The sequence below is a fragment of the Salvelinus namaycush genome, chromosome 10 (assembly GCF_016432855.1).
Source record: "Salvelinus namaycush isolate Seneca chromosome 10, SaNama_1.0, whole genome shotgun sequence".
Classification (NCBI taxonomy): domain Eukaryota; kingdom Metazoa; phylum Chordata; class Actinopteri; order Salmoniformes; family Salmonidae; genus Salvelinus; species Salvelinus namaycush.
The window spans coordinates 39219927-39246121 of record NC_052316.1 but is presented as its reverse complement, the minus strand read 5'-3'; the positions used below and the strand labels follow the sequence as shown (position 1 = coordinate 39246121).

Sequence of the window (26195 nt, the reverse complement as noted above, 5' to 3'; positions counted from 1 at the left end):
AAAAAATATATATTATAATTTTTTTACACCTGCATTTATCCTTTATTTAACTAGGCAAGTCAGTTAAGAACACATTCTTATTTTCAATGACGGCCTAGGAACGGTGGGTTAACTGCCTTGTTCAGGGGCAGAATGACAGATTTTTACCTTGTCAGCTCGGGGATTCAATCTTGCAACCTTACAGTTAACTAGTCCAACGCTCTAACCACCTGATTACATTGCACTCCACGAGGAATGCAGTAAGAAGCCAAGGTAAGTTGCTAGCTAGCATTAAACTTATCTTATAAAAAACAATCAATCAATCATAATCACTAGTTAACTACACATGGTTGATGATATTACTAGTTTATCTAGCGTGTCCTGCGTTGCATATAATCGATGCGGTGCGTATTCGCGAAAAAGGACTGTCGTTGCTCCAATGTGTACCTAACCATAAACACAATGCCTTTCTTAAAATCAATACACAAGTATATATTTTTAAACCTGCATATTTAGTTAATATTGCCTGCTAACATGACTCATTGTGAACTGTGAAGACTATTTCTTCCTAACAAAGACAGCCAACTTCGCCAAACTGTCACGATCGTCGTAACGTGGAAGAGAAGAGGACCAAGGCGCAGCGTGAAATGAATACATCTTCTTTATTATCAGACGAAGACGAAAACGAAACGAACACTATACAAACTAATCAAAACAATAAACCGACAAACGTGAAGCTATACAAACTAAGTGCTAACATGCAACATAGACATAGACAATCACCCACAAACTACCTAATGACTATGGTTGCCTAAATATGGCTCCCAATCAGAGACAACGATAGACAGCTGTCTCTAATTGAGAACCAATCTAGGCAACCATAGACATACATACACCTAGACTAAACACTGCCCCATAAACATACAAAAAAAACCTAGACAATACAAAACACATACTTCACCCATGTCACACCCTGACCTAACTAAAACAATAAAGAAAACAAAGATAACTAAGGCCAGGGCGTAACACAAACGGGGGATGATTTAACAAAAGCGCATTTGCGAAAAAAGCACAATCGTTGCACGACTGTACCTAACCATAAACATCAATGCATTTCTTAAAATCAATACACAGATGTATATATTTTTAAACCTGCATATTTAGCTAAAAGAAATCCAGGTTATATATATATATATTTAGCTAAAAGAAATAGCAGGCAATATTAACCAGGTGAAATTGTGTCACTTCTCTTGCGTTCACTGCACGCAGAGTCAGTGTATATGCAACAGTTTGGGCTGCCTAATTTGCCAGAATTTTACGTAATTATGACATAACATTGAAGGTTGTGCAATGTAACAGGAATATTTAGACTTAGGGATGCCACCCGTTAGATAAAATACGGAACGGTTCCGTATTTCACTGAAAGAATAAACGTCTTGTTTTCGCGATGATAGTTTCCGGATTCTACCATATTAATGACCTAAGGCTCGTATTTCTGTGTGTTATTATGTTATAATTAAGTCTATGATTTGATAGAGCAGTCTGACTGAGCGGTGGTAGGCACCAGCAGGCTCGTAAGCATTTATTCAAACAGCACTTTGCTGTGCTTCAAGCATTGAGCTGTTTATGACTTCAAGCCTATCAACTCCCGAGATCAGGCTGGTGTAACCGATGTGAAATGGCTAGCTAGTTAGCGGGGTGCGCGCTAATAGCGTTTCAAACGTCACTCGCTCTGAGACTTGGAGTGGTTGTTCCCCTTGCTCTGCATGGGTAACGCTGCTTCGACGGTGGCTGTTGTCGATCTGTTCCTGGTAAGAGCCCAGGTAGGGGCGAGGAGAGGGATGGAAGCTATACTATAATCCTATAATTCCTATAACAACTACAACCTAAAACTTCTTACCTGGGAATATTGAAGACTCATGTTAAAAGGAACCACCAGCTTTCATATGTTCTCATGTTCTGAGCAAGGAACTTAAACGTTAGCTTTTTTACATGGCACATATTGCACTTTTACTTTCTTCTCCAACACTTTGTTTTTGCATTATTTAAACCAAATTGAACATGTTTCATTATTTATTTGAGGCTAAATTGATTTTATTGATGTATTATATTAAGTTAAAATAAGTGTTCATTCAGTATTGTTGTAATTGTCATTATTACAAATATATATTTTTTAAATCGGCCGATTAATCGGTAGCGGCTTTTTTTGGTCCTCCAATAATCGGTATCGGTATCGGCGTTGAAAAATCATAATTGGTCGACCTCTAGTCTCTAGAGACGTTTAAACCAGGTGATGTCATCGCATATGTAGGAGGTGGAACAGCATGGTTGGTTAAGGCATATTGAGCAGGGCTAGAGGCTCTACTGTGAAATAAGACAGTAATCACTAACCAGGACAGTAATGGACGAGGCATATTGATATTAGAGAGAGGCATGCGTAGCCAAGTGAACATATGGGTCCAGTGAGTGGTTGGGCTGGCTGGGGACACGGCGATTCAGACAGTTAGCAGGCCGGTGCTAACAAGCTAGCAGTTAGTAGGCCGGGGCTAACAAGCTAGCAGTTAGTAGACCAGGGCTAGCAAGCTAGCTGTTAGCAGACCAGGTTAGCAAGCAAGCAGTTAGCAGACTGGGGCAAGCAACCTAGCAGTTAGCAGACTGGGGCACGCAAGCTAGCAGTTAGCAGACCGGGGATAGCAAGCTAGCAGTTAGTAGACCGGGGCTAGCAAGTTAGCAGAAGGGCCTTTGGGGGACGTCGCGATGGAGGTATGTCTGTTTTTGCCTCTTCGTGCGGTGACGTCGATAGACCAGTCGTGGATTAGTAGGGTTCCAAGTAGCTCTAGGTAGCTAGCAGGCCGCGGTTAGCAGAATAGGCCTTGTTGGAATCCTCGGGCAGATTATGTCGGTATTCCAGTCGTAGAGAATCGGCGGGGTTCCGTGCCCCGTACCGGCAGTAGAAGGGGTCCGGATATTGTAGCCCAGGAGTGGGCTTCGGTGGTAGCCCAGGAACCCTAGCCAGGCTAGCTTCAGGCTAATTGGTGCTTGCTCCGGGATGGAAACGCCAGCCAGGAGTAGTCACCCGGGATTGCGGTTAGCTAGTTGCGAAGATCCAGATGAAAATGTTCAGAGTTTGCGGTAGGAATCTGTGGATATGGAGAGAAAAAAATAGGTCCATTATTCTCTGGTTTGAGTCACGTTGTACGAACTGGCGAGAGCTTTCCGAGCTAAAGGTTAGCTGATGACCGCTAGCAGTGGTTTCCTGACTGATAGCTGGTAGGTAGTTAGCTGGCTAGCTTCAGTTGAGGGATTCCAGATCTGAAGTAAATAGAAATACTTTAGGAAAAAAAACAGATCCACGCCACATTGGGTGAGGCGGGTTGCAGGAGAGTATTTAGAAGTTGAGGTTTAGGAAAATATTTTAAAAAGATATGCAAAGAAAAATATATTAAAAGATATATACAAGGGACACGACATGACAAAGACAAAGACGTCTGACTGCTACGCCATCTTGGATTTTGTTGTATCCATTATCTTAAGTGGATAATGGAAACACTTCAACCAATTCGTTGCTATTTAGCACTAGTTATTTTTTAGGTGTGATGTCATTACGTCCAGGTGTTTTTGTCGACACAAGACAGTTGAATGGAAATGCACCGCAGCGGGCAACTGTCGCATCTATCTTCTATGCGAACTTTCTAAATTTCGACCAAAAATCACTGGACAAGGTAATGGAAACATAGCTAGTGATGAGTAGAACTGGTGCCTCTCCTTCTTTCTATCAAGTCTACACATTATTTTGTGTATTTTATTTGTGATGGAAAGCTTAAATAACTTAGATTTGTCATGCAATATTGTGTCCACCCTACTCTTTCAAAGCATAAACACAAGTGATTTTGGAGTAAAGCATTAGCTACTGTGCTTTCAGAAAGTATTCACACCCCTGAGTTTTTTCAAATTTTGTTGTGTTACAAGGTGGGATTAAAATGGATTTAATTGTCATTTTTTGTCAACGATCTACACAAAATACTCTATAATGTGAAAGTGAAAGAAAAATTTGAACACTTGTAAGAAATATATGAAAAATAAAACACTAATCAAATCAAATTGTATTGGTCACATACACATATTTAGCAGACGTTATTGCGGGTGTAGCGATATTCTTGTGTTCCTAGCTCCAACAGTGCAGTAATATCTAACAATTCACAACAATACACACCAATCTAAAAGTAAAAGAATAGAATTAAGAAATATATAAATATTAGGACCAGCAATATCGGAGTGGCATTGACTAAAATACAGTAGAATAGTATACAGTATGTAAACATTATTAAAGTGGCCAGTGATTCCATGTCTACGAATATACGGCAGCAGCCTCTGAGGTGCAGGATTGAGTAACTGGGTGGAAGCTGCCTAGTGATGGCTATTTAACAGTCTGATGGCCTTCGTCACCACACTGTCTGTGTGGGTAGACCATTTCAGATTGTTAGTGATGTGTATGCCGAGGAACTTGAAGCTTTTCACCTTCGCCGTGCTTCTCTCCACTGTTTACTGAAGTCCACGATCAGCTCCTTTGTTTTGTTGACGTTGAGGGAGAGGTTATTTTCCTGGCACCACTCCGCCAGGGCCCTCACCTCCTCCCTGTAGACTGTCTCGTCATTGTTGGTAATCAGGCTTACTACTATTGTGTCATCTGCAAACTTGATGACTTGTAGGCATGCGTAGCCACCCAGTCATGGGTGAACAGGGAGTACAGGAGGGGGCTGAGCACACACACTTGTGGGGCCCCTGTGTTGAGATTCAGCAAAGCGGAGGTGTTGTTTCCTACCTTCACCACCTGGGAATGGCCCATCAAGGAAGTCCAGGACCCAGTTGCACAGGGCGGGGTTCAGACCCAGGGCTTCGAGCTTAATGATGAGCTTGGAGGGTACTATGGGGTTGAAAACTGAGCTAGAGTCAATGAACAGCATTCTGACGTAGGTATTCCGCTTGTCCAGATAAGATAGGGCAGTGTACAGTGTGATGGCGATTGCATCGTCTGTGGATCTATTGGGATCTAAGCAAATTGAAGTGGGTCTAGGGTGTCAGGTAAGGTGGAGGTGACATGATCCTTAACTAGCCTCTCAAAGCACTTCATGATGACATAAGTCAGTGCTACGGGGCGATAGTCATTTACTTCAGTTACCTTTGCTTTCTTGGGTACAGAAACAATGGTGGACATCTTGAAGCAAGTGGGGACAGCAGACTGGGATAGGGAGAGATTGTCCGTAAACACTCCAGCCAGCTGGTCTGCGCATGCTCTGAGGACGCGGCTCGGGATGTCGTCTGGGCCGGCAGCCTTGGGAAGGTTAACGCGCTTAAATGTCCTACTCACGTCGGCCACGGAGAACGAGAGTCCACAGACCTTGGGAGCAGGCTGCGTTGGTGGCACTGTATTAACCTCAAAGCGGGCGAAGAAGATATTTAGCTTGTCCGGGAGCAAGACGTCGGTGTCCGTGACGTGGCTGGTTTTCCTTTTGTAATCCGTGATTGTCTGTAGACCCTGCCACATACGTCTCGTGTATGAGCCGTTGAATTGCGACTCCACTTTGTCTCTATACTGACGCTTTGTCTGTTTGATTGCCTTACGGAGGGAATAACTGCACTGTTTGTATTCGACCATATTCCCAGTCACCTTGCCATGGTTAAATGCGGTGGTTCACGCTTTCAGTTTGCGCTTTCAGTAATATACAGTATCTTGATTACAGAAGTATTCACCCCCAGAGTCAATACATGCTTTGCACACCTGGATTGTACATAATTTGCACAATATTCTTTAAAAAAATATTCAAGCTCTGTGATGTTGGTTGTTGATCATTTCTAGACAGTCATTTTCAAGTCTTGCAATTGATTTTCAAGCCGATTTAAATCAAAACTGTAACTAGGCCACTCAGGATAATCTTGATAAGTATATATTTGGGCCTTGTGTTTTAGGTTATTGTCCTGCTGAAAGGTGAATTTATCTTCCAGTGTCGGTTGGAAAGCAGACTGAACCAGGTTTTCCTCAAGGATTTTGCCTGTGCTTAGCTCTATTCTGTTTATTTTTATCCTAAAGGAAACTCCTTAGTCCTTGCCTTTGACAAGGATACCCATAACATGATGCAGCCACCCCCATGCTTGAAATATGAAGTGGTTCTCAGTGATGTCTTGTGTTGGATATGCCCCAAACATAATGCTTTGTATTCAGGACATAAAGTGAATGTATTTGCCACATTTTTGTTTTTGTTTGACTTTAGTGCCTTATTGCAAATAGGGTGCATGTTTTGGAATATTTTTATTCTGTATAGGCTTCCTTCTTTTCACTCTGTCATTTAGGTTAGTATTGTGGAGTAACTACAATGTTGTTGATCCATCCTCAGTTTTTTCTTATAACAGCCATTGAACTCTGCAACTGTTTTAAATTCCCCATTGGCCTCATGGTGAAATCCCTGAGTGGTTTTCTTCCTGTCCGGCAACTGAGTTAAGAAAGGATGCCTGTATCTTTGTAGTGACTGGGTGTATTGATACATCAGCCAAAGTGTAATTAATAACTTCACCATGCTCAAAGGGATATTCAATGTCTGTTTTTTTTTTTTTTTACCCCTCTACCAATAGGTGCCCTTCTTTGCAAGGCATTGGTAAGCCTTCCTGGTCTTTGTGGTTGAATCTGTGTTTGAAATTCACTGCTCGACTAAGGGACCTAACAAATAATTGGATGTGTGGGGTACAGAGATGGGTAGTCATTCGAAAATCATGTAAAAAGGCAGTATTATTGCACACAGAGTCAATGCAACGTATTATGTGACGTGTTCAGCACATTTTTACTCCATTTTTACTCCTTACTCTTATGTAGTCTTGCCATAACAAAGGGGTTGAATACTTATTGACTCAAGACATTTCAGATTTTCATTTTTAATTAATTTGTAAAAATGTCTAAAATCCTAATTTCACTTTGACATTGAGGTATTATGTGTATGCCAGTGACACAAAATATAACATTTGATCAAATTTAAATTTAGTCTGTAACACAATAAAATTAGGAAAAAGTCAAGGGGTGTGAATACTTTCTGCAGACACTATATCTAGCTTCAAACAGATTCAACTTGATTCACTGAAGCATTCAATGACATTTGTCTCAGGGTTAAAAAGCTGTTGGAAAATATTTTGCTTTGGTGTGCTCCACTGAACATAACCTGGGTGTCTTTATTGTAAAGTTTCTAGTTGGTACTGTTGGTGGTACAGGGCAATGTTTCCTCTTTGCTGTCTTTCACCTATCGTTCATTTGTACCGTCACATTTTCCAGTGAAAACATTCTGGGGGTTACTGTACACAAACCTGTCAATGCTTCACCTGGCTCAGGAAACACAAACTGACTGTGTGTGCGTCCCAAATGGCACCGTATTCCCTATATATTGCACTACTTTTGACCAGGGCCCTGGTCATGTCTTTACCTCAACCTAAATGTTGTTTTTGGCAAGGCTCATTTTCAAATAATGATTATACCGTTAAATAATATTATTCCAGCCTGAGCTTTTCTGTGTAATAAAACAACGGTTCAACTTTATTCCTATGCAATTACAGGAATAGGCTAACAACATACAGTAAGTAGTACAGCGTTACTACACAGGTATAGAGCATTAATACATGAACTGTTTTGTTGAGTTGAATTTTTAAAGACGCCCTATACCTCTATGATTGTTTTTAAAGTTACATGTTTAGGCTAAATGTCTTACTCATGAGAAACAAGCACAACAATACTCTTCTCTTTCATTCTATTTTCCCTCTCCTCTCAGTCTGTCAACTAGCACTAAAGTTCTGTGAAAATACACATTTCAAAGCAGAAAATGATTCTTGTACCTCAGGCACATCAGCATTTGCTAGCAATTTGGGAGAGATGTTTGTTCACTGATCTTCACAGATGAAGATTGTGTTTCATTAAAGGGATGGCGGAGCCGAGCGTAATTCTGGACAGCTGCCTGTTCTTAGCCAACCTGAGTCCAGACTTGATTTGAAAATAGACCATTATGTAAAAACTAAGTAAATGTTTAGAGATGAGTGCATTTAACCTTTCTCCGAGTCTTTAAGCTTTTTGGCAGACAAGCCAAAGAAACAAAGTTGAGCAGGCTAACCCAGCTGTAGCCCAACATCCTCAAACAACAGATCTTGTGAGAGCTACTCGACAACCTCACAATCACTCTCCTGATTTTACGGTACATGTACGCCAACCCCTATTTTGTTCTAGCAGCTTGTTCTACAACCCACTACTAGGCCACATTCCAAGCCAGGCCACAATCACTGCCAGGTCATCATGTTATGTGAGGTTCTAAATCAACTAAACGTAATTTAGGCTTCTAAGTCTTGAGTGGATTCTTGGCCCCAATGTATAATGGTTGCGCGTCAGAGATAAACACTAGGCAAGCCCTGGAGCTGTTGTCAGAGGACAGACTAGGGTCCCCCAGCAACATCATTATTAAGAGCCCAGCAGGAAAGGATGGCAACAGCACTCAAGGGAGTGATTGAAAAAGCTTCTTCTCCACCCTGCTACCACGAACAGACTTTCATTCTGCATACAGTGGGTGAATGCAAGCATTTCGCGAAACTGTGCCTCAAAACCTAATGTCTACCTGGCCCACCACTCCACCCTGGACTTGGAAAAATCTTGTCGACCAGGTCCACCTCTACAAGGCAGCAATCCCAACTTTTGTCAGGACCCTGAAGGACGTCACCCTCAAACGTAGCCCCAGCACCTCACAGGAGCAAAAGAGCAACGGACACCCCACCCAGACCACCGAGACCCCCTCTCAGACCAGCAAGACCCCCTCTCGAAGGACCTGCACCGAGAGAACCCACGCCAAGAGGACCTACACCCAGACCACAGCATCACCAGCCACACCCCTACCAGCTAAGACCACCCCAAGCAAACCCTGGCCACACCCTATATAGGCCCCCCCATATGAGACCTATGCCCCTTCTTCCCACCTCATGCCCCCCGCCCCTGTGGCAAGGACCTCAACATGACAGCAGGACATATGCCCAGGCCGTGAGCAGAGCAACAGGCCCAACCCCCACTATTACACCCGCCCAAGCCCTACCTGTGACCTAAGAGGTATGTATCAGATGCTCAACATGCTCTGCTCACACCTACTGTGATGGTCCAGGCCTAAACCACCCAAAAGCAACACTAGACACTATGGAACACAAAGCTTTTACTATCTCATCCTGGAATATACAAGGTCTGAGGTCATCTGCCTTTGGCTTAAAGAGCAGGAATCCAGACTTCATCAAAGAAATTGGAAATACAGACATTGTCATCCAAATCAAATCAAATTTTATATGTCCTATAAGAAACCTGGTATAAAGGAGACGGACCCGCTGGTTCCCCTCTAGGTTACAGAGAGCTGGTAGTCCCATCCACCAAACTACCAGGTGTGAAACAGCGAAGAGACTCAGGAGGTATGCTAATTTGGTATAGAGTAGGTTAGGTCTGCTCTATTAAAAAACAGGAACATTTTACGTCTTGCTAGAAATGAATGAGGAAATTATCTCAACAGAGAAAAATGTCCTCATGTAAAATGTCCTTGTGTGTTACCTATAATCCTCCCAATAGAATCCCCATACTTTAACGATGACAGCTTCTCCATCCTAGAGGCGGAGATCAACAATTTTCAGGCCCAGGGACATGTACTAGTCTGTGGCTACCTAAATGCCAGAACTGTACAAGAATCTGACACCCTCAGCACACAGGGGGACAAACACCTACCTGGAGGTGACAGCATTCCCTCCCCCATATTCCACCCTAGACACAACTATGACAACATAACCAACAAAAACGGGTCACAACTCCTGCAGCTTTGTTGGACGCTGGGTATGTACATAGTCAATGGTGGGCTTCGAGGGGACTCCTATGGTAGGTACACATATAGCTCATCTCTTGGCAGTAGTACTGTAGACTACTTTATCACTGACCTCAACCCAGAGTCTCTTAGAACATTCACAGTCAGTCCACTAACACCCCTATCAGATCACAGCAAAATCACACTCTACTTGAACAGGGCTATGCTCAATCATGAGGCATCAAAGCCAAAGGAACTGAATAATATTAAGAAATGCTATAAATGGAAGGAAAATAGTGTGGAAACCTACCAAAAAACATTTAGGCAACAACAAATTCAATCCCTTTTAGACAATTTCCTGGACAAAAGGTTTCAATGGAATAATGAAGGTGTAAACTTGGCAGTAGAAAACCTAAACAGTATATTTCACCTCTCAGCTTCTATATCAAATCTAAAGATTTCAAGCAGACAACCTAAGAAAATGAATAACAATGACAAATGGTTTGATAAAGAATGCAAAAACTGTCACGCCCTGATCTGTTTCACCTGTCCTTGTGCTTGTCTCCACCCCCTCCAGGTGTCGCCCATCTTCCCCACTTATCCTCTGGGTATTTATACCTGTGTTTTCTGTCTGTCTGTGCCAGTTCGTCTTGTTTGTTCAAGCCAATCAGCGTTTTGTGTCTCAGCTCCTGCGTTTTCCAGTTTCTCTTTTCTCGCCCTCCTGGTTTTGACCCTTGCCTGTCTTGACTCCGAGCCCACCTGCCTGATCACTCTGCCTGATCCTGAGCCTGCCTGCTGTCCTGTACCTTTGCTCCTACTCTTGATTATCGACCCCTGCCTGCCTTGACCTGTCTTTTGCCTGCCCCTGTTGTTATATTAAACATTGTTACTTCACACAGGCTGCACTTGGGTCTTACCATGATACCTGATAGTATGAACTAGCCATGACTGACCCAGCAGACCAACGAGCCACCATTGGTAGGCACGAGGAGTTTCTTCGCGGTCTGATGGAAGGGTTCCAGGCCGTGGCCGAACGTCATGACCTAGCCTTGGACGCATTGCGGGAGCAATTCCGTGGGTTGCCTACTAGGCAGCCTACCACGACGGTAACCTCCCAGCCCCTCTGTAACCCGGCTGGTAGCAGCGCCGTCACTCCTCTTCCCAAGCCGATGCAACTCGGCAGGGCTAGGCTGTCTCCAGCAGAACGCGTACGCAGACTTGAGACCCAGAGTTGTCTGTATTGCAGTACTGATGAGCATTTTGTGTCTACTTGTCCCTTCAAGAGACCTAGCTCATTCGTTGGAGTGAGTACACTGGTGAGTCTTAAAGATAATTGGTCTTGTCCTCTTACTCACCCCCTCTCCATGTCACCCTGCTGTGGGGCGACCAGTCCAAGTCTCCAGGTACTCATCGATTCGGGGGCCGATGTGAGTCTCATGGACGTTACCCTGGCATCCGAGCTGGGCATCCCCACTCAACCCCTCTCCATTCCCATGGGTGTTTGAGCATTGGATGGGCGCTCTATAGGCCGGGTCAACCACCAGACCACCCCCATCAACCTATGAGTGTCGGGGAACCACAACAAGACGATTCAATTCCTGCTGGTTGAGTCTCCACAAATTCCCGTGGTATTGGGATTTTCTTGGCTCCAACGACACAATCCCTCCATTGACTGGGCTACTGGTGCCATCGTGGGCTGGAGCACGTCCTGCCACACTCATTTCCTGAAGTCAGCTCTACCTGCCCGGGATGTCTTCCTGGAGGCTTGGAAATTGCCCCGGACCTCTCCGCCAGCTCCGCGGAGTACCAGGACCTCCTGGAGGGGTTCAGTAAGGCCCGGGCCACTTCGTTTCCACAGCACCGACCGGTATCCAAGAAGGTCAAGCCTGAGGCGCTGGCACACCACTATAGTGCCGCGGCTACACCCCTGGAAGCCGAGACTTTTCCCCCCCAGCTCCAAGATCATTAGCCCCTCTGCTGTTCGTCCTCTGTTGCCCAGTACCCTCCGTATTTTTCCTACTTTTTCTGTGTCTAGAGTCAAAACCATGTCTGACTGCCCCTGTCTTGTTTCTAGGCCCATCCCTCCCTCCGTGTCATCGATGGCCTGCCAGCGTACACGGTGAGACGCCTCCTGAGGGTTCAACCACAGAGCAGGGGTTTCCAGTACCTGGTTGAGTGGGAGGGTTATGGCCCGGAGGAGAGGTGCTGGGTTCCCGCTAAAGACATCTTGGACCCGGCCCTCATCGCCGACTTTCACCGTCGGCACCCCAGTCAACCAGGTATCCACCCAGGTGGAACGCCAAGTGGCGTCCCTAGTTTCTGTTTCACTTGTGCTTGTCTCCACCCCCTCCAGGTGTCGCCCATCTTCCCCACTTATCCTCTGGGTATTTATACCTGTGTTTTCTGTCTATGCCAGCTCGTCTTGTTTGTTCAAGCCAACCAGCGTTTTGTGTCTCATTTCCTGCTTTTTCCAGTTTCTCTTTTCTCGCCCTCCTGGGATTTGACCCTTGCCTGTCCTGACTCCGAGCCCACCTGCCTGACCACTCTGCCTGACCCTGAGCTTGCCTGCCAGCATCCCGGAGTCGCCTCTTCACTGTTGACGTTGAGACTGGTGTTTTGCGGGTACTATTTAATGAAGCTGCCAGTTGAGGAATTGTGAGGCATCTGTTGCTCGAACTAGACACTCTAAAGTACTTGTCCTCTTGCTCAGTTGTGCACCGGGGCCTCCCACTCCTCTTTCTATTCTGGTTAGAGCTAGTTTGCGCTGTTTTGTGAAGGGAGTAGTACACAGCGTTATACGAGATCTTCAGTTTCTTGGCAATTTCTCCCATGGAATAACCTTCATTTCTCAGAACAAGAATAGACTGACGAGTTTCAGAAGAAAATCTTTGTTTCTGGCCATGTTGAGCCTGTAATCGAACTCACAAATGCTGATGCTCCAGATACTCAACTAGTCTAAAGAAGGCCAGTTTTATTGCTTCTTTAATCAGCACAACTGTTTTCAGCTGTGCTAACAGAATTGCAAAAGGGTTTTCTAATGATCAATTAGCCTTTTAAAATGATAATCTTGGATTAGCTAACACAACGTGCCATTGGAACACAGGAATGATGGTTGCTGATAATGGGCCACTGTACGCCTATGTAGATATTCCATAAATCTCCCATTTCCAGCTACAATAGACATTTACAACATTAACAATGTCTACACTATATTTCTGATCAATTTGATGTTATTTTAAATGGACAAAAAATGTGCTTTTCTCTCAAAAACAAGGACATTTCTAAGTGACCCCAAACCTTTGAACGGTAGTGTACATGTGGGTAGTCTTATTAAAGTGACTATGCAGAGATAACAACAGAGAATAGCAGTGGTGTAAAAGGGGGGGTGGGCAATGCAAATAGTCTGGTTAGCCATTTGATTAGGTGTTCAGGAGTCTTATGGCTTTGGGGTAGAAGCTGTTTAGAAGCCTCTTGGACCTAGACTTGGCGCTCCGGTACCGCTTGCCGTGCGTTAGCAGAGAGATCAGTCTATGACTAGGGTGGCTGGAGTCTTTGACAATTTTTAGGGTGTTCCTCTGATACCACCTGGTATAGAGGTCCTGGATGGCAGGGATCTTGGCCCTAGTGATGTACCCCGTTCCGCTAGCGGAACACCTCGCCAACAGCCAATGAAATAGCAGGGCGCCAAATACAAATCAACAGAAATCTCATAAATCAAATTTTTCAAACATACAAGTATTAGGCACCATTTTAAAGATAACATTCTCGTTAATCCAGCCACAGTGTTTGATTTCAAAAAGGCTTTACAGCGAAAGCTCCACAAACGATTAATTTAGGTCACCACCAAGTCACAGAAAAACCCAGCCATTTTTCCCGCCAAAGAGAGGGGTCACAAAAAGCACAAATAGAGATAAAATTAATCACTAACCTTTGATGATCTTCATCAGATGACACTCATAGGACTTCATGTTACACAATACATGTATGTTTTGTTCGATAAAGTGCATATTTATATCCAAAAATCTAATTTTACATTGGTGTGTTATGTTCAGTAGTTCAAAAACATGCTATGATTTTGCAGAGAGCCACATGAATTCACAGAAATACTCATTATACATGTTGATGAAAATTCAAGTGTTATGCATGGAACTTTAGATACACTTCTCCTTAATGCAACCGCTGTGTCAGATTTCAAAAAAACTTTACGGAAAAAGCATAATCTGAGAACGGCGCTCAGAGCCCAAACCAGCCAGAGAAATATCCGCCATGTTGGGTAGTCAACATTATTCATAAATAGCATTATAAATATTCACTTACCTTTGATGATCTTCATCAGAATGCACTCCCAGGAATCGCAGTTCCACAATAAATGCTTGTTTTGTTCGATAATGTCCATCATTTATGTCCAATAGCTTCTTTTGTTAGGGCGTTTGGTAAACAAATCCAAAAGCGCGATCTGGTCCATTTGGACGAAACGTTCAAAAAGTTATATTACAGGTCGAAGAAACTTGTCAAACTAGGTATAGAATCAATCTTTAGGATGTTTTTATCATAAAAGTTCAATAATGTTCCAACCGGAGAATTCCATTGTCTGTAGAAAAGCAATGGAATGAGAGCTAACGCTCAAGTGAAAGCGTGTGACTGAGAACGAGGCTGTAGGCAGACCCCTTAGTCAAACAGCTCCCATCCGGCCCCCCTTCACATGAGAAGCATGAAACAACGTTCTGAAGATGGTTGACATCTAGTGGAAGCCTTAAGAAGTGAAAATTAACCCATAGCCCACTGTGTATTCGATAGGGGTGAGTTCAAAAACTACAAACCTCAGATTTCCCACTTCCTGTTTGGATTTTTTCTCAGGTTTTTGCCCGCCATATGAGTTCTGTTTTACTCACAGACATCATTCAAACAGTTTTAGAAACTTCTGAGTGTTTTCTATACAATACTAATAATAATATGCATATATTAGCATCTGGGACTGAGTAGGAGGCAGTTCACTCTGGGCACGCTATTCATCCAAAAGTGAAAATGCTGCCCCCTATCCCAAACAAGTTAAATCAATAGAATCTAAACACTTCTGTGAAAATTGGAAAAATCTAAACAACAAATGAAGAGTTATCTATCCAAAATTAAAATGTATGGATAAACCACTTCTCCAATCTGTTTGGCTCCATAACAAAGAACAAACAGCAAAAACATATACATGATCAAATGCAAATCTTAGAATCAACCAAAGACTACCAGAACCCGCTGGATTCTCCAATTACATTGCATGAACTACAGGAAAAAAATACAAACACAACAACCCAAAAAGGCCTGTGGGGTTGATGGTATCCAAAATTAAATTTTAAAATATACAGACCACAAATTCCAATTGTCTATACTTATACTTATATCCAAACTCTTTAACATCATCCTCAGCTCTTCCCCGATATTTAGAACCAAGGAGTGATCACCCCAATCCACGGAAGTGGAGACATATTTGACCCCAATAACTACCGGGGATATGGGTCAACAGCAACCTTGGAAAAATCCTCTGCATTATCATTAACAGCGGACCCATACATTTTCTCAGCGAAAACAATGTACCTGAGCAAATGCCAAATTGGCTTTTTACCAAATTACCATATGACAGACCACGTATTCACCCTGCACACCCTAATTGACAAACGAACAAGCCAAAACAAAGATGAAGTCTTCCCATGCTTTGTTGACTTCAAAAAAGCTTTCGACTCAATTTGGCATGAGGGTCTGCTATACAAATTGATGGAGAGGGGTGTTGGGGGAAAACATAAAACTGACAAAAAACACATTTGTTTCCACAGGGCCAGGGGGTGAGACAGGGATGCAGCTTAAGCCCCACCCTCTTCTACATATCTATCAACAAATTGGCAAGGGCACTAGAACAGTCTGCAGCACCTGGCCTCACCCTACTAGAATCTGAAGTCAAATGTCTACTGTTTGCTGATATGGTGCTTCTGTCCCCAACCAAGGAGGGCCTACAGCAGCACCTAGATATTCTGCACAGATTGTCAGACCTGGGCCCTGACAGGAAATCTCAGTAAGAAAAAAAATAATGGTGTTCCAAAAAAGGTCCAGTTGCCAGGACCACAAATCCAAATTCCATCTAGTTGCCCTAGAGCCCACAAAAAACTAAACATACCTCGGCCTAAACATCAGCGCCACAGGTAACTTCCAAAAAGCTGTGAACGATCTGCGAGACAAGTCAAGAAGGGCATTCTATGCCATCGAAAGGAACATAAAATTCAACATACCAATTAGAATCTGGCTAAAAATACTTGAATCAGTTATAGAACCCATTGACCTTTATGGTTGTGAGGTCTGGGGTCCGCTCACCAACCAAAAATTCACAAAATGGGACAAACAAATTGAGACTCATTATGTGTAATGAACACGAGGGAGACAGAGAGCTGGTTTCAAGCACAGAGCGCAGCAGGTTTTTAATAAAAGGAACCTTAGGAGTAGGCAGGTAGCTGGGTCCAGGGGCAGGCATTAGGTCATACACGGTAGGTCCACAAATGGCAACAGTACAGGCAGGGAATAGGCAAAAGGCGTTGTGAGTGAGGCAGGCAAAACCTATCATGGACAGGAAAAAACAGCGCTCCGAAAAAGTGTGTCTCAAAAACAAACAATATCTCACAGTAATGGGGTGCAAGGAACTGAACTAAATAGTGTGGGGTGATGATATGCAGGTGTGTGAACAGGTGATTCGAATTCCGGTGATTGGGATCTGGAGAGTGCGCTGGAAAGTGGGCTGTGTTCCAGGGATCTAAGTGTTTGGAAGTGTGAGTTGGACGCAGACATTACAGCATGCAGAATTCTGCAAAACACCAAATAATGCATGCAGAGCAGAATTAGGCTGATACCCGCTAATTATCAAAATCCATAAAAGAGCCGGTAAATTCTACAACTACCTAAAAGGAAGCGATTCCAAAACCTTCCATAACAAAGCCATCACCTACAGAGAAATTAACCTGGAGAAGAGCCCCCTAAGCAAGCTGGTCCTGGGGCTCTGTGCACAAACACAAACAGACCCCACAGAGCCCCAGGATAGCAACACAATTAGACCCAAACAAATTATGAGAAAACAAAAATATAATAACTTGACACATTGGAAACAATTTACCAAAAAACAGAGCAAACTGGAATGCTATTTGGGACTAAACAGAGAGTACACAGTGGCAGAATACTTGACCACTGACTGACCCAAAATTAAGGAAAGCTGTGACTATGTACAGACTCAGTGATCATAGCCTTGCTATTGAGAAAGGCCGCCAAAGGCAGACATGGCTCCCAAGAGAAGACAGGCTATGTGCACACTGCCCACAGAATGAGGTGGTAACTGAGCTGCACTTCCTAACTTCCTGCCCAATGTATGACCTATTAGAGGCACATATTCCCCTCAGATTACACAGACCCACAAAGAATTTGAAAACAAATCCCATTTTGATCAACTCCCATATCTGTTGGGTGAAATACCAGTGTGCCATCACAGCAGCAAGATTTGTGACCTGTTGCCACAAGAAAAGGGCAACCAGTGTAGAACAAGCACTATTGTAAATACAACCTATATTTATTTTCCTTTTTGTACTATTTGCACATCATTACAGCACTGTATATAGACATAATATGTATATAGACATAATATGACATTTGAGTGTAATGTTTACTGTACATTTTTTATTGTTTATTTCACTTTTGTTTATTATCTATTTCACGCAATGTAAACATGTTTCCCATGCAAATAAAGTCCCTTAAATTGAAATTAAGTTGAATTGATTATAATGAAATTGATCGTGACTCAGAAAGTTAGACGGCTAGGTCTCTGTTCTAGCCTATCTTGGGAGATTTTTTGTTTACCCGTACATACGGCCATGTAGCCAGAACCAACATCTTTAAAACAAGAAGATTTTACATTTGTTATGGAAACTGTAGTCTAACTATGGTATGGTTCTTTTGTTATGAAAACTGTAGTCTAACTATGGTATGGTTCTTTTGTTATGAAAACTGTAGTCTAACTATGGTATGGTTCTTTTGTTATGAAAACTGTAGTCTAACTATGGTATGGTTCTTTTGTTATGAAAACTGTAGTCTAACTATGGTATGGTTCTTTTGTTATGAAAACTATGCCCTACTGTGGTATGTTTTTTGTTAACTAGGTAGTGGCATTGCCATAGTAAGAAAAGTTGTTTGGACTAGGCTGAATGTGTATTATTCACTTGTTTGGTCTCCTGAATGTCCAATGATGTGCAAACCAAACCCTCAAACCAAGCCTTTCAACTGTGTAAACTTGATAGAATTACTTCTCCTTTTAATCATTGTGTCATCTGTTTCTCCTAGTCTGAACAACAAACACTCTCAGTGTCGTGTTGATCTAAGCTCTTTCACAGCTGTAACAAGTTTATTTTTATTCAGGGTTGTTGCTTTATCTCATGATTTGCAATGTGGTCCTACTTACTAGCAACACTTTACCCAGTTGGAGTTTTAACCCAGTTAGGCTGACAGTGAATGATGATGTTGGTGGTGGTAGAGCCTAGCTGCCTAGCCTAGCTGCTTAGCCTAGCTGCTGCCTAGCCTAGCTGCCTAGCCTAGCTGCTGCCTAGCCTAGCTGCCTAGCCTAGCTGCTGCCTAGCCTAGCTGCCTAGCCTAGCTGCCTAGTAGCAACAGAACAGGAGATGGATGTGGTCTTGTGAGAGAGGGTGTTGGTAGTGTAAGTGGAAATGATGATGTTGGTGGTGGTAGAGCCTAGCTGCCTAGCCTAGCTGCTGCCTAGCCTAGCTGCCTAGCCTAGCTGCCTAGTAGCAACAGAACAGGAGATGGATGTGGTCTTGTGAGAGAGGGTGTTGGTAGTGTAAGTGGAAATGATGAGGGCAGTGGTTAATATGGCTTGTTGTTTATATCAAACCCTATGACTAACACTACTCAATCAACCACCTGTTTTCGCACTGTATTCCCCATAGAATTACTGGAACAGACATTCTCATTCAAGTCAATGTTCTGTGATGGGCGGACCAATTCTATGGTACTGTAATGTTGAGGGACCTAGCACACAAGCGTTTTGCTGCACCTTTTTGTACCTGCTGTAAACTGTGTATGTGACGAATAAAAATGGATTTGATTTGATTTGGTAATCCCTTGGATTGACGCTTGTCCAGCGTGATCTAACTGAATACTTACAACCTTAAGGCGTAACTTAACTCTTGTGTTTCATAGACAGACCTGGATATTTTTTTCTCCGTGGGACGATTATTTCATTCAGGTAGTATAGATTCAGGTTAATAAAGCAGGAATCCATGTTGGGAGGTTTTGTAGATCTTAGGAACTCATCTGCATTTTAAAACAGCCTGGCTTTTTCATAGTACTCACTTTCAGGTGTTCTTACACTTCGTGAACAAACACCTTCATCTAGAATTGATGACAACTGCTGTAAATAGTATACCTGTCTTATCAGATGATAATAGTGGTCACTGTACTATTCAATCTATACATTTCATTTATTGAAATATATCACCTCCCAACACTGAACTATCATTCAAGCTTCTACAGCATGTTCACCTACGGAAATACAGCATATCTTACAAAGACAATTATCTTATATTTACATGTGTTATTGTTATAGGAAAATAATGGCTGGAAAAGTACAATGTCATCCAGTGTTTCTCTTGTATGTAAAACTTCACTTTTAATCTGTGAATTATTCACTGTCCTTTGAGAATCAGTCGTTTTAATTTCATAATGAAAAGTGACAATGTGGATCATTCAACCTTATAAATGACCTTGCCAGAGGAAATACAAATGTGACATACAAAACCCCTATAGTTGACAAAAATCTACCTTGCAGTGAGGAGATATGATGTCTTTGTAAGAGCAGGACCCATGGGCTCTTCTGACTTCCAGACCCCAAAATCTAGAGCTGACTAGATGAGGCTTGCTGCTTTCCCATCAGGGAACTACTGCTAGAACAAACCTCTCTCAGCCCAGCAATAATATCAAGCACTTCCTCATTTGCTCCCCAACCAACCCACCACACTTCACAGAAACTTCCCAATCCCATCAGCCTTCCATGGCCCTCACCAGAGGACACCCCCCCTCCCCCACACACACAAACACTGTGGTCTAGTCTCCCACAGCCAGATATCAACATACAGCTTTATCTTCCGTGTTCTTGAAGTCCGCCGACTGGCTGTCTTCTCTTTTTCTTTATGCTTAATTTCCATTTAAGTAGCGGTGCCTACTGAGTTCTCTGCTTCAGCAGGCAGATAGCAGCACCATGAAAGAGCTGGATAACTAGAGTAACTGGAGTAATAATGAGAGGCCATAGATCTGGTCTCTTCTGGGTCAATTTAATTTAACTCTGCCCGGCAAATGTTAAAAATCTGTCCCCCTTTGTGTTTTTTTGTTGTGCTCTGCTGTTTTTCAAATACAAGCTTGAACTCTGTTTACTTCTGTTTTACAGGAAATGTTGGGTTCGAAACAATAATTGTTTTAAACCTGTTATTGTGAATGGAGGAAGCTTTGTTTGAGGTTAGGTTATCCTGACATCAGTAAATCAGTTCAACTAAATGACATAAAGTAATTTGTCGAGACACGTTTTGGCTAGCCCTGCTACTTCTGCCAGCCAGACCATTGAGAAGAGCAAATATGATGCCCTGCGTGCTGTCCTGTTCCATCCATCATTGTTTTACTATTCCACTCCCATGAAGTCATGTAGCAGGCCTGTATCTAAAGGGCAAAGAGGAAACAGTCATTGCCAGATTAAAGGACAGCTACTGTGACCTCTGATATGATATAATGATTGCAGACAGACAGACATGTTTTCATGAAGATGACAATGTGTCCACGTCGTAAGTAGGAATAACTACTGCCTCATGGTCTATGGCGTGTCCTATGACCCAGGCTGCAACAGAAAGTTCCACAAAATTAAATGTTGTCTTATTGTCTTCCACTTTACAGATTGTAGTTGTTATTTTAAGCTTTATGGTACCTACGGATCTTGGTCCTCGTCTATAGATGATCCATAACTTCCGCACAGATGAATATCAAAGTAACCATTGATTACTAAACTCATTTTGTTTTAGTTTGTATTCAATTGTTTTGCGATGTTTAATTTTGTTCCTTGTTCTCTCATTATCAACGACATACTTAATCTCTCTCTTTCTCTCTACCAATCTAGTGTATGACAAACAGGGATTCTTGCTGAAGCTGGGTGGTAATCTGTAAGTAGTCCCTTAATACATTATCTTATCCAGTATTGTGCTTTACCCCTTCACATTGCTTTGTGTTTTGGCTACATGATCTTCATGTATGTTTTGGGTAACCTCAACAGTCGTCAAACTCTTAAGACCATCTCACTGGGCAAAACTGATTGGATTTGCAAAAAGTATTCAATGTAAGGATATTTTGTCTTTTTTTCACTTAACTACTTGAGTAAAAATCTAAAAGTAACTGGTTTTAAATGTACTTAAGTACAGTGGTGGAAAAAGTACTCAATTGTCATACTTGAATAAAAGTACAAACTAAAAGTAAATGCTATACATAAAATGTCTTATATTAAGCAAACCAAATAGCACAATGTTATTTTTTAAATGTATTTTTTCGAACACTCAGACATCATGTACAAATGCAGTATTTGTGTTTAGTGAGTCTGCTAGATCAGAGGCAATAGGGTGTGTGAATTAGACCATATTACTGTCCTACCTGAGAATTCGAAATGTAACTAGTACTTTTGGGTGTCAGGGAAAATGTATGGATTAAAAAGTACATATTGTCTGTAGGAATGTAGTGGCGTAAAAGTAAAGTTGTCAAAAACATAAATAGTAAACTACAGATACCTAAAAAATGACTTAAGTAGTACTTTAAAGTATTTTTACTTCAGTACTTTACACCACTGCTGCAAAGACCATGTTACTGCTTTGAATCATTTCGCAAGATACTTATTTTTGTGTGTTACAGTGTGTGTTTGTTCATGATTAAATTAGTTATTCAGTACCAGTCAAAAGTTTGCACACACTTACTCATTCAAGGGTTTTTCTTTATTTTGACTATTTTCTACATTGTAGAATAATAGTGAAGACATCAAAACTATGAAATAACACATATGGAATCATGTAGTAACCAAAAAAGTGTTAAACAAATCAAAATATATTTTAGATGTTAGATTCTTCAAAGTGGCCACCCTTTGCCTTGATGACAGCTTTGCACACTCTTGGCATTCTCTCAACCAGCTTCACCTGGAATGCTTTTCCAACAGTCTTGAAGGAGTTCCCACATATGCTGAGCACTTGTTGGCTGCTTTTCCTTCACTCTGCGATCCAACTCATCCCGAACCATCTCAATTGGGTTGAGGTTGGGTGATTGTGGAGGCCAGGTCATCTGATGCGGCCCTCCATCACTCTCCTTCTTGGTCAAATAGCCCTTACACAGCCTGGAGGTGTGTTGGGCCATTGTCCTGTTGAAAAGCGTATCGCTGCAGAATGCTGTGCTAGCCATGCTGGTTAAGTGTGCCTTGAATTCTAAATAAATTACCGACAGTGTCACCAGCAAAGCACCATCACCTTCTCCTCCATGCTTCACGGTGGGAACCACACAGAGTAGGTGAACGGAGATCATCAGTTCACCTACTCTGTGTCTCACAAAGTCACGGCGGTTGGAACAAACAATCTAAAATGTGGACTCATCAGACCAAAGGACAGATTTCCACGGGTCTAATGTCCATTGCGCATGTTTCTTGGTCCAAGCAACTCTCTTCCTCTTATTGGTGTCATTTAGTAGTGGTTTCTTTTGCAGCAATTCAACCATGAAGGTCTGATTCACACAGTCTCCTCTGAACAGTTGATGTTGAGATGTGTCTGTTACTTGAACTCTGTGAAGCATTTATTTGGGCTGAAATTTCTGAGACTGGTAACGAATGAACTTATCCTTTGCAGCAGAGGTAACTCTGGGTCTTTCTTTCCTGTGGTGGTCCTCATGAGTGCCAGTTTCATCATAGCGAATGATGGTTTTTGCGACTGCACTTGAAGAAACTTTCGGTTCTTGAAATGTTCAGGATTGACTGACCTTCATGTCTTAAAGTAATGATGGACTGTCGATTCTCTTTGCTTATTTGAGCTGTTCATGATATAATATGGACTTGGTCTTTTACCAAATAAGGCTGTCTTCTGTGTACCACCCTTACCTTTTCACAACACAACTGATTGGCTCAAACACATTAAGAAGGAAAGAAATTCCACAAATGAACTTTTAACAAGGCACACCTGTTAATTGAAATGCATTCCAGGTGACTACCTCAGGAAGCTGGTTGAGAGAATGCCAAGAGTGTGCAAAGCTGTCATCAAGGCAAATGGTGGCTACTTTGAAGAATCTCAAATATAAAATATATTTAGATTTGTTTAGCGCTTTTTTGGTTACTACATGATTCCATATGTGTTATTTCATAGTTTTGATGTCTTCACTATTATTCTGCAATGTAAACATTTTTTAAAATAAAGAAAAACCCTTGAATACTAAAAGTGTTTGCACTCAAAAGTGTCTGCTACTGTTAGTGGAATAGCTTATTATTAATACAGTATTATAATGCTATGGTGCTGGGCCCTACCTTTCCTGATCTAGTTCCTTTGGCTGCTCGTCCAATAGCCTCTCTGTTTATTTGACTAAGCCATTGGCTCATCAGGTTATTAATGAGGAGGTTAAAAGCGGCTGTTCAGAGCATTAATTAATACCAATGTGTGTGTGGTACTAAAAATGGCACCCTATTCCCTATTTATACCACTACTGTTGACTAGGGCTCATACGGATTCGGTCAAAAGTAGTGCACTATAAAGGGAATAGGCTGCCATTTGGAATGTAACCTCTCCCTGTGAGGTGAACTGTTTTCCGTTTTATTAACGAACGATCTGTCAACAACTGGTGCCCTCACCAACGACCAGCCCCACCTCGACTAGAAACCATTTTACATCGTCAATCCGAGTCATCTCTAAGTCTGAATAATTTTAGGGGCTTCTTGGGGTTATCTTTACCTTGCTGGAAATGGAGGGATACTGTAACTCCTGGGATACGTCCCAAGTGGCACCCTATGTGGTGCACGACTGTTGACCAGGGCTTGTAGGGCTCTGTTCAGAAGTAGTGCACTATATAGGGAATAGGGTGCCATTTTGGATGCAGATATGGTGATATGTGAGGGATTCTTTCCACCAGTATACATTCCACAACAGGTTGTCTCTCCCCCACACACTGGCCTGTGGATAGATACGTAGATACGTAGATACGTAGTCTGTTGAAAGGTTTTATTTGTGTTTCACTGACTCAACGGAGAGAGGTGAGAGCCTACGTAAAATAAACAAAGCTTCCCTCCCTTTTCGGTGAAAGACTTGTTACTTCTGAGTTTTCACCAATTAGCTCCTTATATTTTTACATTAATTCACTGCAGCTGTTTCAGTCAAAACGGTTTTGGGGTTAATATTTTAGGATTTTAGATTTTTTTCTTGTTGATTTTATTAGGATCGACACCAATGGCAACAGCTAGTCTTACTGGGGTCCGAAACATAACAGAAAAGGCATTACAGACAAAATGCTTTCCATTTAAAACCTTAACATGTAGTATGTGTGTGTGCATCTATCGGTTCCACATACATGTCAGTACATACACAACTAGTACGTCACATGGTGGAGAGGTGTTGCTTTATTTGTTTTTTGAAAGCAGGTTTGCTGTTTACTTGAGCTATATGAGATGGAATGGAATTCCATGCAATCATGGCTCTATATAGTACTGTGATTTCCTTGAATTTGTTAAGTACCTGGGGACTGTGAAAAGACCCCTGGTGGCATGTCTGGTGGGGTAAGTGTGTGTGTCAGTGCTGTGTGTAAGTTAACTATACAAACAATTTTATAATTTTCAACACATTAATGTTTCTTATAAAAACAAGAAATGATGCAGTCAGTCATTCCTCAACTCTTAGCCAAGAGAGCCTGGCATGCATAGTATTTATATTAGCCCTCTGATTGCAATGAAGAGCAGGATGTGCCTCTCTGTTTTGGGCCAGCTGCAGCTTAATTAACTAGGTCCTTCTTTGCTGCACTTGACCATATGACTGGACAATAATCAAGATAAAGTTGTATCTGGCTCAACTTTTTTAGGGTGGGGGTATCATGCTCTTATGCTTGAGCCCTAAGCTAAGTAGGGAGGCCATCTGTGCATGTTCTAACCTTTTATTTTATCCTTTTATTTGTTGGCTTTTATTAAATGAAATTAAACTTATAGGAGTTCTGATCTTGTTAACCCAACCTCCACAGTAGATACAGTATCTTGTACTGTTTTCTTTCAGAGTATGATATATTATGATAGAGTATGATATATTATGATAGATTATTGTACATTATGAATGAGTATGATATATTATGACAGAGTATTGTACATTACAGCCCAGTCAAAACTGTTCGCTGCTCTGGCACCCCAATGGTGGAACAAACTCCCCCACGACGCCAGGTCAGCGGAGTCAATCACCACCTTCCGGAAACACCTGAAACACCACCTCTTTAAGGAATACCTGGGATAGGATAAAGTAATCCTTCTAACCCCCCCCCCCCCCCCTTAAAAGAGTTAGATGCACTATTGTAAAGTGGTTGTTCCACTGGATATCATAAGGTGAATGCACCAACTTGTAAGTCGCTCTGGATAAGAGCGTCTGCTAAATGACTTAAATGTAAATGTAATTATGATAGAGTATGGTATATTATGATAGAGTATTGCACATTATGATAGAGTATGATATATTATGATTTATTATGATAGAATATGATATATTATGATAGAGTATGATATATTATGATAGAGTATGATACATTATGATAGAGTATGGTGTATTATGATAGAGTATGATATATTATGATAGAGTAGGATATATTATGATAGCGTATGATATATTATGGTAGAGTATGATATATTATGATAGAGTATGATATATTATGATAGAGTATCACATTAGCAAGATGGATGAACTGTTATAATACCTTTGTGACAGGTCAATATGAATGATTTGAAGTGTTTCCACATTGCATACCAAAACTACTCGTTGTGCATTAGACCTACAGTTAGTTGTAGACAACAATGACAGATTAAAGACATGTTAAGATATTTGTTTACAGTACAGAGCCATCAAATATTCATCAAAATGTATTTTTTGGATTCAAAAGTTCAATGATCTAGTTGTTTGTTCTTAACAGTTCCAGTTATGCAGAATGTTCCTGGTTATTTTCTAAGGCTTGTGCAGCTTTTTAGGCTTTTAGAAAGCTTCTATTCATGCTCACACACCATCTCTTCTCCTCCTCGCGTGACCTTTTCTCTGTCTCTGATCTCTC

At 41.9% G+C, this 26195-nt stretch overlaps 1 protein-coding gene across 1 annotated transcript in view; it reads left to right on the top strand.

Annotated features, from left to right (window-relative positions):
* Positions 1–26195, top strand: part of st3gal3a (ST3 beta-galactoside alpha-2,3-sialyltransferase 3a) — a 75087-nt gene that overhangs the window by 5612 nt on the left and 43280 nt on the right. Inside the window, exon 3 of the mRNA XM_039002014.1 lies at positions 21016–21058. Within this exon, the coding sequence (XP_038857942.1) occupies positions 21016–21058 (43 nt within the window). The remainder of the gene's footprint in view (positions 1–21015; positions 21059–26195) is intronic.